At 26.7% G+C, this 12,546-nt stretch overlaps 1 protein-coding gene across 4 annotated transcripts in view; it reads left to right on the forward strand.

Moving 5' to 3' along the window:
• LOC107448987 (cytokine-like nuclear factor N-PAC) overlaps positions 1–12,546 on the forward strand; it is an 85,115-nt gene that overhangs the window by 22,587 nt on the left and 49,982 nt on the right. For 3 of the 4 annotated variants that reach the window (XM_016064374.4, XM_071187814.1, XM_071187815.1), the window contains 4 exons: positions 2,234–2,375; positions 3,322–3,426; positions 5,269–5,379; positions 9,602–9,679. In XM_016064374.4, coding sequence (XP_015919860.1) covers positions 2,234–2,375; positions 3,322–3,426; positions 5,269–5,379; positions 9,602–9,679 — 436 coding nt within the window. The remainder of the gene's footprint in view (positions 1–2,233; positions 2,376–3,321; positions 3,427–5,268; positions 5,380–9,601; positions 9,680–12,546) is intronic. The other variant, XM_016064376.4, reaches the window with a different exon arrangement.

The raw sequence follows: 12,546 nt of genomic DNA on the forward strand, positions 1-12,546 counted from the left end.
TGAAATATTAATGTATATTCTCAGTAGTTTTAATTTGCTAAACCAGGTAGTTTTTCAAGTAATAATTGTCTCTTATGTGAACTGAGGAAAAATATAATTTCCAGCTTTATTTTTTCAATTGGTAATTTTTATTTTCACTAAATGTTAAGTATCAATGTAATCATTTATATAATAATAGATTAGTACACAATTGTATGTCAACACATTATTTATTACCTTAAACTGTCTGGAATTTATTATTAAAGGGTTGCGCTTGCGTAAAATTTGCTATTGTGGAAATTCAGCTTTTTTGCCTTTCGGCTAATCTCATCCCTGCAAGTAGAAAGTCAGATACTAAATGCTGTTAGGAATTTTATTTTCACAAATCAATAATAATTCACTTTTTTGTAGGGATAGGGTGCGATATTATTCCACATGCTTTCTCACAGGTTGAGTAGAAAATATTTACGAGATTGTTTCAAAATATTTTTTTTTTATTTCTATAGAAAATTTCTTTCAATAGGTACCCATAGAAAAATTAAAATTTTATTTTTGTTCGAAATCTGCACTATATTTGTAAATTTACATTATATGTTTTTATTTTCTATAGTTTCATTTTATAATGTATATATTATGTAAAATTCCTGAATTTGATTAAATCTAAATATATTTTTAAATCTTATTACACAGAAACTTCTTGCGAGCGACCATCCTCCTTTACGTAAAAATTTGGACTTATGCCATTACACTTTATCAGTTGTTCTCCTTTGCTAATTCTGAAGTATTCATTCAATGACTAACTGCAAAACATACCAATGACATTCAAACTTAAACTATTAATAATGTTAAAAGGGTTTTCCTTGCTAAAAATAGCAATTTTGCACTTTTCATAGCAAATGGTTGATTTTTCTGGTGTAAAGGTGTTGTCTAACATGAGGAACATTTCTTCTTTTCTGGCTATCTTTTTTTATCAAAATCCATCTACCACTCTTCAAAGATTGCATAAATCATTCAGGTTTTTCTGATTGACCTCCAGCGAATTCCAATTTTAGTAGTGTCTTTGCTTCTGAAACATTTTGGGATTTCTATATAATCAGTGGATTTAATTTTTCCTGTTCCACTTGCACATAAAGCTGAAGTCACTGTCTATTTTGCTTGTTTTTTGCCTATGGTATTTGCTGATTTTATCAACATGCTCTTATCTGCAAGGGCATGAATAAAAAAAGACCAGTTTCATCTATATTGAAAATGCCTTATTAGCATATCCAGATTAAAGCAATAGGAGTCACTTTATCCAGTCTTCAATTACGTTTTTCTCAACATTCACAGCTTCCCCTCATAACAATCGAAACATGACAATATTTCTAATTTGAAGCTTATCAAGCCAGTTATTGTTTGCACAAAAGTCTTTTATCCTGAGAGTATCTGCTATCTCTATTGCTTCCTGTTTCATCAAAGCTCCACTTGTTGAGATATTCTTTATACAAACAGTTTAAAAATATTTTAGTAAGGTTATGTGTTTATTTCAGGAAATTTTTCCTTGTGCATTCTTTTTAGACCCCAATTCTTCTAGTCTTCTCATTCTTTATGAATCGCAACTTTATTTTTTAAAAATTTTATTGATTTAGGTTTTCCTACTACCAAAAATATATGCCTACTTTTTCACCAAATTTCCTCTTTTGTGTGACTCCATCACTTCAATGTGCTTTTCTAACATTAAAATAACTCGTTTCTTAGACATGGGTAAAGCTCTGTAACAAAATGGGGTATATAATGAAAAAAAGTACAACTTAAACTAATCCCACTCTAAAGCGGATTCTGTTCAGAAAAATTGGTTACCTCCCTTGGAAACAAATTTTTCTTGGAATAACACTGGAAATGTGATATGGGACACCGAATTGAATCTGTACTGTTTCAGCTTGTCGTTCCCCCTTACCTACCTCTATAACATTCTGACCAAATGGGTTTATCAAGAGTATATTAGCAATATATTGTATTATCTACTTGCGACTATTTAGTAAAAAGTTAACAGGCGAAATATCCTCCCTCTGATTTGAAACTTTTTTTTGTTTAATTTACACAAAAGGAAGGCAGGAACATTTTCTAAAAGGGTGGTCAATAATCGGCTGCTCACAAAGTTTTGCTTGGTCATTCCTAGAGGACTTTTTAACATTAAGGATTGGAAAAAAAATTGGTGCATTAAAAAAGTTGTTATTGAAGGGGTGGTCTCTCATAAAAGTATTTTTTTTTACAGTAATCAAGTTTTAATCCGTAATATTCATCCATACCTGGATAAAGTAGATGAGTTTACTGCAAAGCCTGCTAAGGAGTCTGAACCCCATTTTTATACAGCTATCAATACTATTCATGAAAAATATTGGAATTTAATTGATCTTGTAAGTATTTTATTTACAAATTCACTCTTAATTTTTAGATTTCCTTTTATGAATTGAGCAAATCCTTTTCTTTCCTAAATGACATGTTTTTTCTTTACAAAGAACCTCTGAAAATTTACTTCATTTTATAGAAATGCTTAAAAGTGTATATTAGTTTGCTTTAATTAAATATTTTTTTTATTCATTCAAGCTACAGACTAATTTTACTAATGTACAGAAATAATAAGGTATTTTGCAATAAAGAAATTCCTACCATATTTTTTTGTGTTAAGTAATACTTTTTAGTATTCAAAATAATATGAATATTAATTATCAAATGTTTAACTTAAACCGTTATACACAATGCTAAATATATGAAATAAAAGTTCTTGCGCAAAAAGGTTTCCTTTATTTAGCAAGTAGTCCAAATGCATAACCTAATTTTTAGATAAAAGTTTAAAATAATTTGATAACAGACATTACTACAAAATATGCTAATAAAGATTATATTTTTCTGTAATTTTTTTTTTTTTTTTAAGAAAAAAAAACTAGCTAGGCGAAATTTAAATAGAATGGCATGTTCAAATAATTCTCCATTCTATGCAGTTAACTTGTCTTTTATCTGTGCTACTTTTTAGTTATTTTATCCTACTTCAGTTTTGACCTGTCGCAAAATTTGTTGTGAAAATTCTTGGAGATTCTGATGATTGGGAAAGCATTGTAAAATTGAAGTATATATTGTTTTTTCTGTGACTAACAAAATTCTATTGTTTTGAGGAGATTTTGTCAAGCAATCTTTACTGACCCAACAAAAAGGAATTTTTGTTATTTCCTGCTTGGTTCAGTGTTTATGTGAAATGTAGTTTTTTATTTATATATTGTTTGTTTCAGTTTTATTGGTTTTATAAATTGCTCAATAAACTTTTCTCCTTCACATGCATTTTATAATTGAATTTTTTGTTGCTAGAAAAAGGACCGTAAGGACATGGGGTTACCAATTGACACAGATGAGGAAATTGAGCTAGCAATAGAAGAGCGTAAAGCAGATCATTGGAACCCACGTATACTCAGGGTATATTTTATTTTCATTTTTTAATTACTTTATAAATTATGAACTTACACATTTTTAAAAACTATGTGTATTTACAAAACATTTAACACAGTGTTTTTTTAAAAATATATTGGGAAAGACTTTAAACAGGCAATAAAAGAGTCATTATTTTGGTTTCATTTTGAACAAAGTAGGTTTTTATTTCCTATTTCAATTCACATGGTATAACTTTATTAAAGGTAATAATAATATTTTTAATAAATGACTGGCTGAGTGACAGTAACTTTAAACAGTTTCATGAAAAATGTTTTTGATTTTCAGAGAATAATCATAACTAAAAGAAGTTTGTAAAAAAGAAAGATTCCTTTTACTGGCATAATGTAATTCTAAATTTAAGGAGTTTTTCCCTGTTGTTCTTCAAAATAATTTAATCGTGATATATTTTTTCGACAAAAAATGAAATTTTTTGCATATTCCTTTATTCAGTACTATTATTAAAAAATAAGGAGGAAAAAATGTTACCTGGGCCTTTATCATCACATTTTTTATTTACCCAACAACTGCCAGATTTCTTTCACTTTTGTATTGTTAAAATTTATAATAAATATTGTGTATTGAATTTATAATAAATTAAATTTTTACATTTATTTTGCATAAGAGGCAGTATTAATGTACTTAATTTTATGAAATTTTTTTACTAAATGGCAACTATAATTACTTTTATAATTAAGCATATATTATTGTGTAGCTAAGCATATATTACAGTGCAACCCCGAAAATCTGGACTGCTGGGGGGTGTGGAAGGTCCGGATTTTACATACCTTACTTAAATTGATAGAATTATCGAAGTTTCAAATTCGCCAGGCCGATTTCGCGATTAAATGCGTGTTTAAATAATAAATAAAAGACATTTCCCCCCGTAATCGATCGTTTAGATAACATAATATTAGCAATTAAATATAGGCTTAAAACGTGATCTGAATTTCAGCTTACAACTGAAACACATGCTTCTGAACTAGACTGTACCAGCTGATACTAATCCTTTTTTTGTTGGGGCATGAAAGAACTTGTCCCCGCCTCCTAAGCTTCAAGGTTAAGAAAGAACCAGTTTTCTTTCTTCACAAGGGGGAAAAACAAGGTGGTAGAAAAATTCCCTCTCCTGAGGGGATTCCCCTTTGTATTCTTTGTTATCTATACAGAGCTGATAAGAATGACTAGAATTTCCCAATCAGCTATGAGCTTTCATTCACTCCCCACCCCTACCTCTTCATCTATTGCTTCATTGTTGTGGTTTTGTGCTCTTGCATTTAAATTTTTATTTTAAGCGATTTTTTTTAAAATTTATTTATTTATTTTTGAATATTTTTTCTGATGAACTGGACGTATGAGTCCAGATTTAGATTGTTTGTTGGCTGCTGAGATAGCCCTTTATGAATTTTCTTATGAGGTTTTGTTAAAGACAGTGTTTTCCCAACTTTTACATCACCTGAAGGTGTGGATAATTGAAGGGCTCAATTTATTAACAGTATGCCAATATCATTTCCTATCATTATCATACTTGAATCATTTCCTATCATTATCATACTTGAATCATTACCAACAGATATTCTGTCATAAGTGTAGCTGGAACTGGAATATTGCATAAGTATTTGGGGGCACAAAAACATCTGTATAACTTAAGTTTCACTGTTAAGTTTGATTTGTCTAAGTTAAGTTATTACAACATTCAGGGGTATGCTTTCTATACATTCCCTTCAATATAAAACACTGTGTATTTAATTTGGAGATTATTTAAGATTTTAAATATAAAATTTTATGAAGAACTCTCATTAAATATCAATATTTTTTTCTTTTAATTTATAGCGACCTTTGGCTGAAATACGAGAGGATGATGAAGATGACAACAATGATGATCCTTCCCCAGATTCAGAAGGGGGCAAATCAAAAAAGGTGATATCTTTGTTGGATCAAAATGTGAGAAAATATCGATTAATCTTAGCGTCCTCTAATTATAAATAAATTAATGTTGTTATGAAAATAAATGAAATAATCTGATCTGTTAGAAGTGAGCTGCACTAATTTATTTAAATAACATTAGTAAAAAAGAAATTTTTAAAGAACCACTTAATTCTCTTTTATATGCTGAAATTAACCCATAATTGAAAAATAATCCAATTATTAAAGTAAAACATTCGGAAAACAGCTCATTATGAGCTAGGACAGTGGTCGGCAACCTGTGGCTCTTTTGGTGTAAAGTTGCGGCTCTCCAGTTCCATACGAAAAAATTAATAAATTGTTACCAAAGCCCTTAAAAATAAGAAAAAATATTTTTAAGTACCTAATTTCTCAAGAGCTTTATATTCTTATAATCGTTAATTACAAACCGCTACCCTCAGGCCTGTCGTTAAGCCCAGTTAGAGGGGTGTCTCATTCTGACTCGATTCCGAGTATTCACCCGGAAAAGTGGCAAGTCTGTTGTCTGTTTGAGCATGCCGTTACCGACACCATGAAAAGGCACAAAAAAAGGATGATGCCTGCGACTCTGATCTTGTGAAACAGCAGACAAAACCCCGGAAATTTCTGTCAACTTGAAAAATCCAGGGTGCTTTAAAAGTATTTATCTAGAAATGCCTTTTTCTCACGTTTTCTCTTGCTCTTTCTAAGAATAAAGACAATATCTTTGTCCATGTCGTTAAGAAAGGGAAGGAAAGGGCTCAATGCACATACAGCTGTGGTTTTCTCTATATGACTGTCCAGTTTCTTTTCACTCACCTCCCCAGTTACTTCACTGACCTGTCTTTAACTGTCCAGTACCAGTTTACAAGTACTTAGTTACTCAAAGCATATCTTATAAATTAATATTATTATTGAATGTAAGTATAAATTTTTTATGAATATTTACTATTTGCAGTCTTATTGTTTAAATATTAAGGTAAAATTAAATTTCATTAAATATGTTGTTATTTTCTTATTAAATTAATTCCTCAATTATTGCTTCAAAATTTAGGTATAAGACTTTTTTCAAAAAAGAAAAAAAAAATTTTTTTAAAAAATATATATGGGTAAAAATTGATTTTTATGAAGTAGATAAAAAAATTTTAATCTCTTTTCCACTGTAAAATGATTAAAAGAAAGAAAAAAGAGCAATTAAAATTTTTTTACGTTATTTATATTCATTAGTAGGAGCTTGAGATGGAAACAGATAAATCACATTTGAATTCTAAATATAGGAATTCTTTTTCCTTTTTTTAAATAGTTATTTACTAAGCTTTTTAATTTTGTGTTTAAAATAGTAATTTATTTTTAAATTTAATTTTTTCAGTTGAGATTATTTTTCACAGATCTTATTTAATTTAAATTTCAAAAATCAAATTCTATATTTGTTCGTAGCAGTTGTTTTTATAATAAGTTCAAACTGCAATCCTTTATGAACAAAACTATACTAATGCTTATTTTATTAAAAATGTAATGTGTTTAAAAATAGAAAAGCTGCAGTTTTTTTTTAAATAATTTTTTTTCTATCTTTTTTGTTACTATGTTGATGTATTTCGTATGTATTTAATGTTTTTTATTTATATTTTAGATTTAAGTTAACAATTTTCCATTTGTTTAAGTTAATTATTAGTAAAAAGAAACTTAATATTTTTGTAATTATGTAAAAACTCAATTCACAGTTTTGTATTAAAAGGCACGATAATTAACAAAATAAATAATTAACAAAATTGTACTTTAACTACCTTAACTAGAAAAAAAAATTTTTTTGCGATTTAAGGGTATTTTTTTTTAATATTTTAAAAAAAGACTTGAACATTCTTCGGTAAAGCATTATTTACAAATCATCAAATTTTAAAAATATTTATTTATGATTTATCACGCTGCAATGTTTGAATACATAGTTAAATTTTTTTAAAAGTTTAATTTATTATTTATATAGTATTATTTTTATATAAAGAAATATTCGTATAAAAAATTTAGCATTTTACAAATTTAAGGCAAGAATGCGTGAAAAAATTTATCTGTGCTTCCAAAACTAGTTCATCCCCCCCCCAGAAAAAAAAGAACTATTTCTGTATCCCCATTCAAGATTTTAGTCACAGCTCTTATATTAATAACAATGTAAATTATAAAATGAATAATAAAAATAAATAAAATTATTAAATGAAAATGAAAAATAAAATTTTAGTAATAAATAAGCATTAAAAATAATTATTCGCAAATCAAATTACTAAAATTAAATAAATACGCATATAATATTTGAAATGCATCAGAAAGAATCCTACTTAGATTAAGAGTTTAAAAAAAATGCACGAGTCATAATTGATGTCTGATAATTTTTCAGTTTAATGTTTCAGTTTAATGAATAAATACTAATTTAATTTTCATCTACATTTTTTAAAGCCTTTGATGTGTATCACATGTTATTATCATGTAAAACATGATGTTATGAAAAGACCACCCTTAATATAAATTTTTATAAACCTTGTCAAAAATAAAGATAAAAATCTACTTCAGCGGATGTAGTAAATTAAAATTTAAAAGGGAAAAAACAAGCATATAAATTTAAAAAATATCTAATGCAATATATTGATATAATCTTTATAATAATAGTAATAATAACAGGCCTGTTTAATTGCCAGGTGAATGTTGAAGTTTTTAATTTATAAAGTTATTTAATTTGGTAAAAAATCGTTAATCGCCTTTTTACACTCGCCTTCCTCAACAGTGATTTGTTTGTTTTCGATTGTTAAAATTCTAACGTGTGACCTCTATCCGTTCGTTTTTCGCGTTCACTTGAAATAAAATTTCTTTAAATGCATATTAAGAGCGGTCATTCCGAATTACCTGCATATTATTAAATTTAGCAATCAAATACATTAATGTTGTAATTTTGTGTATAAAAGATATTTAAAATAATAGAAAATCGTTACTTTTATTAAATTAATTTTTTTTTAAAATGTTAAATTATTTGAGTTGGAAAGCTTGAGGCTCTATAAAAGTTTACAATAAATAGAAAATAAATAGAAATAGAAATTACAATAAATAGAAAAAGTATGTGACCATCGTTTCTAGCACTTCATCATAAGTCGATTTAACATTTGCCTTGACAAAAAAATGCAAAATTTATTTAAATGTTTAATAATTAAGTGCTTAAAAATTGTTTTTAACAATAACAAGAATAGACGGTACATATTTCTTAAAAAAGGAAAATTGTGAAAAAATTCTGCTATAATATAAATGAATATTATTACGGAATTGCTATGAAGAATTAAAAAGAATTATTATAAAATCTGTCTGATAAGATTGTGTTTCGTTGCACATTTAATAAAAAAAAATTGCGTTTTTTGTTGAAAATATGACAAGAATTAGTAAGAAAATTTACAATTTTCATTGAATTTTAATGACCCAAATATTCTTATCCCCCCCCCCAAAAAAAAGAAATAAGTTAAAAAAATTAAAAATTAAATAAAAACTAGATTTTAAAAAAAATTATTAGTGTATTTTAAAAATAAAGAATAAATATTATTCTGTATTCAAAACCGTTTTTTTTTTAATTAAAAATCATATATACATAAAAAAATATTATAGCATTAAATCAAAAATTTTCAGTGGCTCTTTAAAAGCGGGAGATTTTGTAAAATTGTAACTTTTGGCTCTTTCATTTCAAAAGGTTGCCGACCCCTGAGCTAGGAGGTTGATAGAGGTTAAAGCTTTACAATTAGATTAGATTTACAATTAGACTATGTGCATGGGCTCAGTCACTGTGCTTTCATAGCTCATTTCAATTGTTTATTGTAAGATTTTAAGTCTTATTTGTTTAATCTTATCCATGTAATAAAGAATGATGATTTTTGCAGGAGGAGGGGAGCGGGCAATATTTCAAGATAAATATAGAAGAGAAATTGCAGTTTATTGTTTTGTTTAACTCATGACAGTCTATAAAAATCAAATAAAGAATAAGATTTTTTTCAAAATAAAAATTTCTTAACTGGAAGAAAATTGCAAATCCTGCAAGACTGATTAAAGGCTTGATAAAACAGATTTGTATTTCATTTGTAGTCAATGTAAATTTATTTAGTTCTGTGAAAGAATCTTGAAATGCTTAAAAAGTTCCATTTGCCATATATATATATATATTTTTTTTTGCTATGCATTTGTTGTCTTCTACTAATTGTTATTTTTTCCTTTGTCTTTGTAGGATAAGAAAGGTGCTTCTACTAAACAATTGCAAAATGGCACTGAAACAAAAAACTTGAGAAAGACTCGATCAAAAACAGTAATAAAGCTTTTAATTCTGAATTATATATATCATTGATTTGTTTTTTTTTTAACATATATTAGCAAAATTAATATCTCAGGCTTACAGATTCTGTGTTTTTGTTGTTGTTTTTTAAAGCCTGTGCAATTGTATTAAGTTCATACTTAGTTTTCATATTTGTATTATTATCATTTTTCTTTTTGACAAACAAAATAATGTAGAAAAAAGTAATTTTTTTTTAGAAGGAAAAACGTAATTGTCCTTTAATATAATTTGCAAAATATTATTAGGTAATAAGGTTCTGAGACCTCTTTGATTTTTGAAACTTCATTATAAATAGTGTTTTAATTGAAATTAAAGCAAAAACATATTTATTATACTTATGTTTAATAATTTCTAAATTGTAAATGCTGGTTAAAGGAACAAAAATTTTAGAACTAAATAGAAAATGTATTGTTAATGAATCTTAAGACCACTTGTCTAAAAGCAATGAAAATATAAAAAATTAATGTGATATTGACCACACAAATTTTTTTATTATTACTTCAAACAAAGTGTTTTTCAGCAAAAGGAATCACAGTGTTTATTAGACACAATAAAATAAAAATACAGTAGGTTTTTATTTATTTTCTTACTTAATGGATCAATGGAGGGAAACTTACTTATAAAGCTTTTTGAATGAAATCGTAAATTGTGTTTTCATTAAAGAACTATGTGTATCAGAGGGTGCAAAGAATTTTTTAGTTATTTCTTTGTAGCATACATTTTGAAATTGCTACTAAAGAAAGAAGCATGAAATCAAAAAAATTTTTTTTTATTGGTATAAGCAATTTAAAGTCAAAAACGAAAAGCAGTTTCTATCCACCTGTCTTGGAAGTAGGAAGAAACAATTGAGCGCAAAATAAGTTTATTTTTGTTAGAAATAAAATATAAATAAATTCTCCTGTATGTATTAAAATACTTTAATTTTGTATCCTAGCTGCTAATTATTGAAACCTCAATAGGTTGCATACTGGAAAATTGTCTCCATGCACAGGGTGTCCAGCGATAGGGAGAACCGGGAATTATCAGGGAATTTTTTAATTATGGAAATATCAGGGATATATCAGGGAATTTTTCTGAAATCTTTGTAAATCAGGGAAAAGTATTCAAATAGCCAGCAATCGCCGAATGCTTCAAACCGCGGCGCTATGCTTCGTAATGGATGACGTCACAAACAAGTTTTCTTTCCCGTGCGGTAAGTAGCTGTGGCCTAGAAGTTGCTGACGTCATTTCCTCTCCGATATTGTCACGTGGAACTTCTACATGCAGCTTTGCATCTGAGTCAAAAGGATCGTGCATGTGTTCGCCTTTGTTTCTAAGGAGTTTTGGTAAGTTCTTTATCTTATTTTTTTTTTAATTATAACTATTAAGCATTTATTTAAAATTATCTTAAAATATTTGCTTAATTTCATTTTTAAGGTCTTATATACGTAACGTCATTAAGAAATAAGTTCTAAAAAATTTATAACAGAAAAGCTATTTTTTGTCCTTCCGATTGCGCAATATTGACTCCGCATGGAAGATTTTTGTTCTTGCCCCCTAATAACTTATTTTATTTTCAATTTAATGAACTTTATTTTATTTTTATTCCTATAAATTTGTGTTTTTTAACTTATTTTCGTTTACGGCAGGTTGATTTTTCGATAAACTGAATTTATAATTTTCGCGTGATGGCATAATTCTTTATTTAATTAATATTCTTTCTGAATTTCTTTCAGCAAATTTTAATTTTTTTTTTTTTTTTTTTTTTTATTATTTNTTTTTTTTTTTTTTTTTTTTTTTTTTTTTTTTTTTGATATTTTAACTATAAAAAAAAAGTAAGAATCTTGAGGAGTATAAAATGTAACTCACGGCTTTCCATCTTCGTTGTCAGGAAACTGACCAGTTCTTAAAAATTAATTCCTACAGCCGTTAATTTTATTATCTCTAATATTTAAATATTCATTAATTTAATGAAAGGGGGATTAATGTTTTTTTTATTTTTATAATTTTCAAGGACTAATTTGACGATTCGCATGCATGACGATTCGATAAGCATGACGATTCGCTTTCCTGCAAAACTTAAATCATTAGTCAAGATTATTTTTTTGCAATTTTTAAAACTTAAACTTTTCACAATTCGTGCTCACGTAGTTTTAAAATCCAGCTTAGTGATACGTATTTACAGAATTTTAATAAATAACACTCTGAATGAGCAAAGAAAAAAAAATTTTTTTTTTATGTATTGAAGACAAGGAAAAATTTAATAAATTCTTACATGAAACCATCAATATTTTATTTACTTTTAAAATTGTAAATATGCGTTTAATAATTTATTGTTGGGTTGACTGGTTTAAACCATTACTCAAACCACTGTTTAAAACTTAATGTTTTTTTTTTTTTTTTAAATCCAAGCTTTGTTTTTTTTTAACATACTTTTTGTAAAAAATTAATATTTATGATAAGATATAAATAGTTTTAGTTTCAATAGAATGAAATGAAGTTTTATTAATAAATACAAACAATAATAATTAAATGATTTCAATGGTAATGATGGTATTTTACTAATGCATATAAGAAATGCAGTATGCCTGTAAATGTATTCAATAGCATATTTCTTTCATTATTTTATTAGAAAAAGACTATTGATTCAAATCAATCATCATTTTTTTTTCTAAAAAAATTATTTTAATAGATTTTTTTCTAAATATAATTTAAAAAATATATCAATGATAATGATGCTTTCTCCAGAGAAATATAAAGAATATACATGCAAATTAATATTCGCATGAATGTTGCTTTCATTATATCATTAAAAAAACATTGATTTAAATCAATAATAATTTAAGAATATTAGAGTGGTA

The sequence above is a fragment of the Parasteatoda tepidariorum genome, chromosome X1 (assembly GCF_043381705.1).
Source record: "Parasteatoda tepidariorum isolate YZ-2023 chromosome X1, CAS_Ptep_4.0, whole genome shotgun sequence".
Classification (NCBI taxonomy): Eukaryota; Metazoa; Arthropoda; class Arachnida; order Araneae; family Theridiidae; genus Parasteatoda; species Parasteatoda tepidariorum.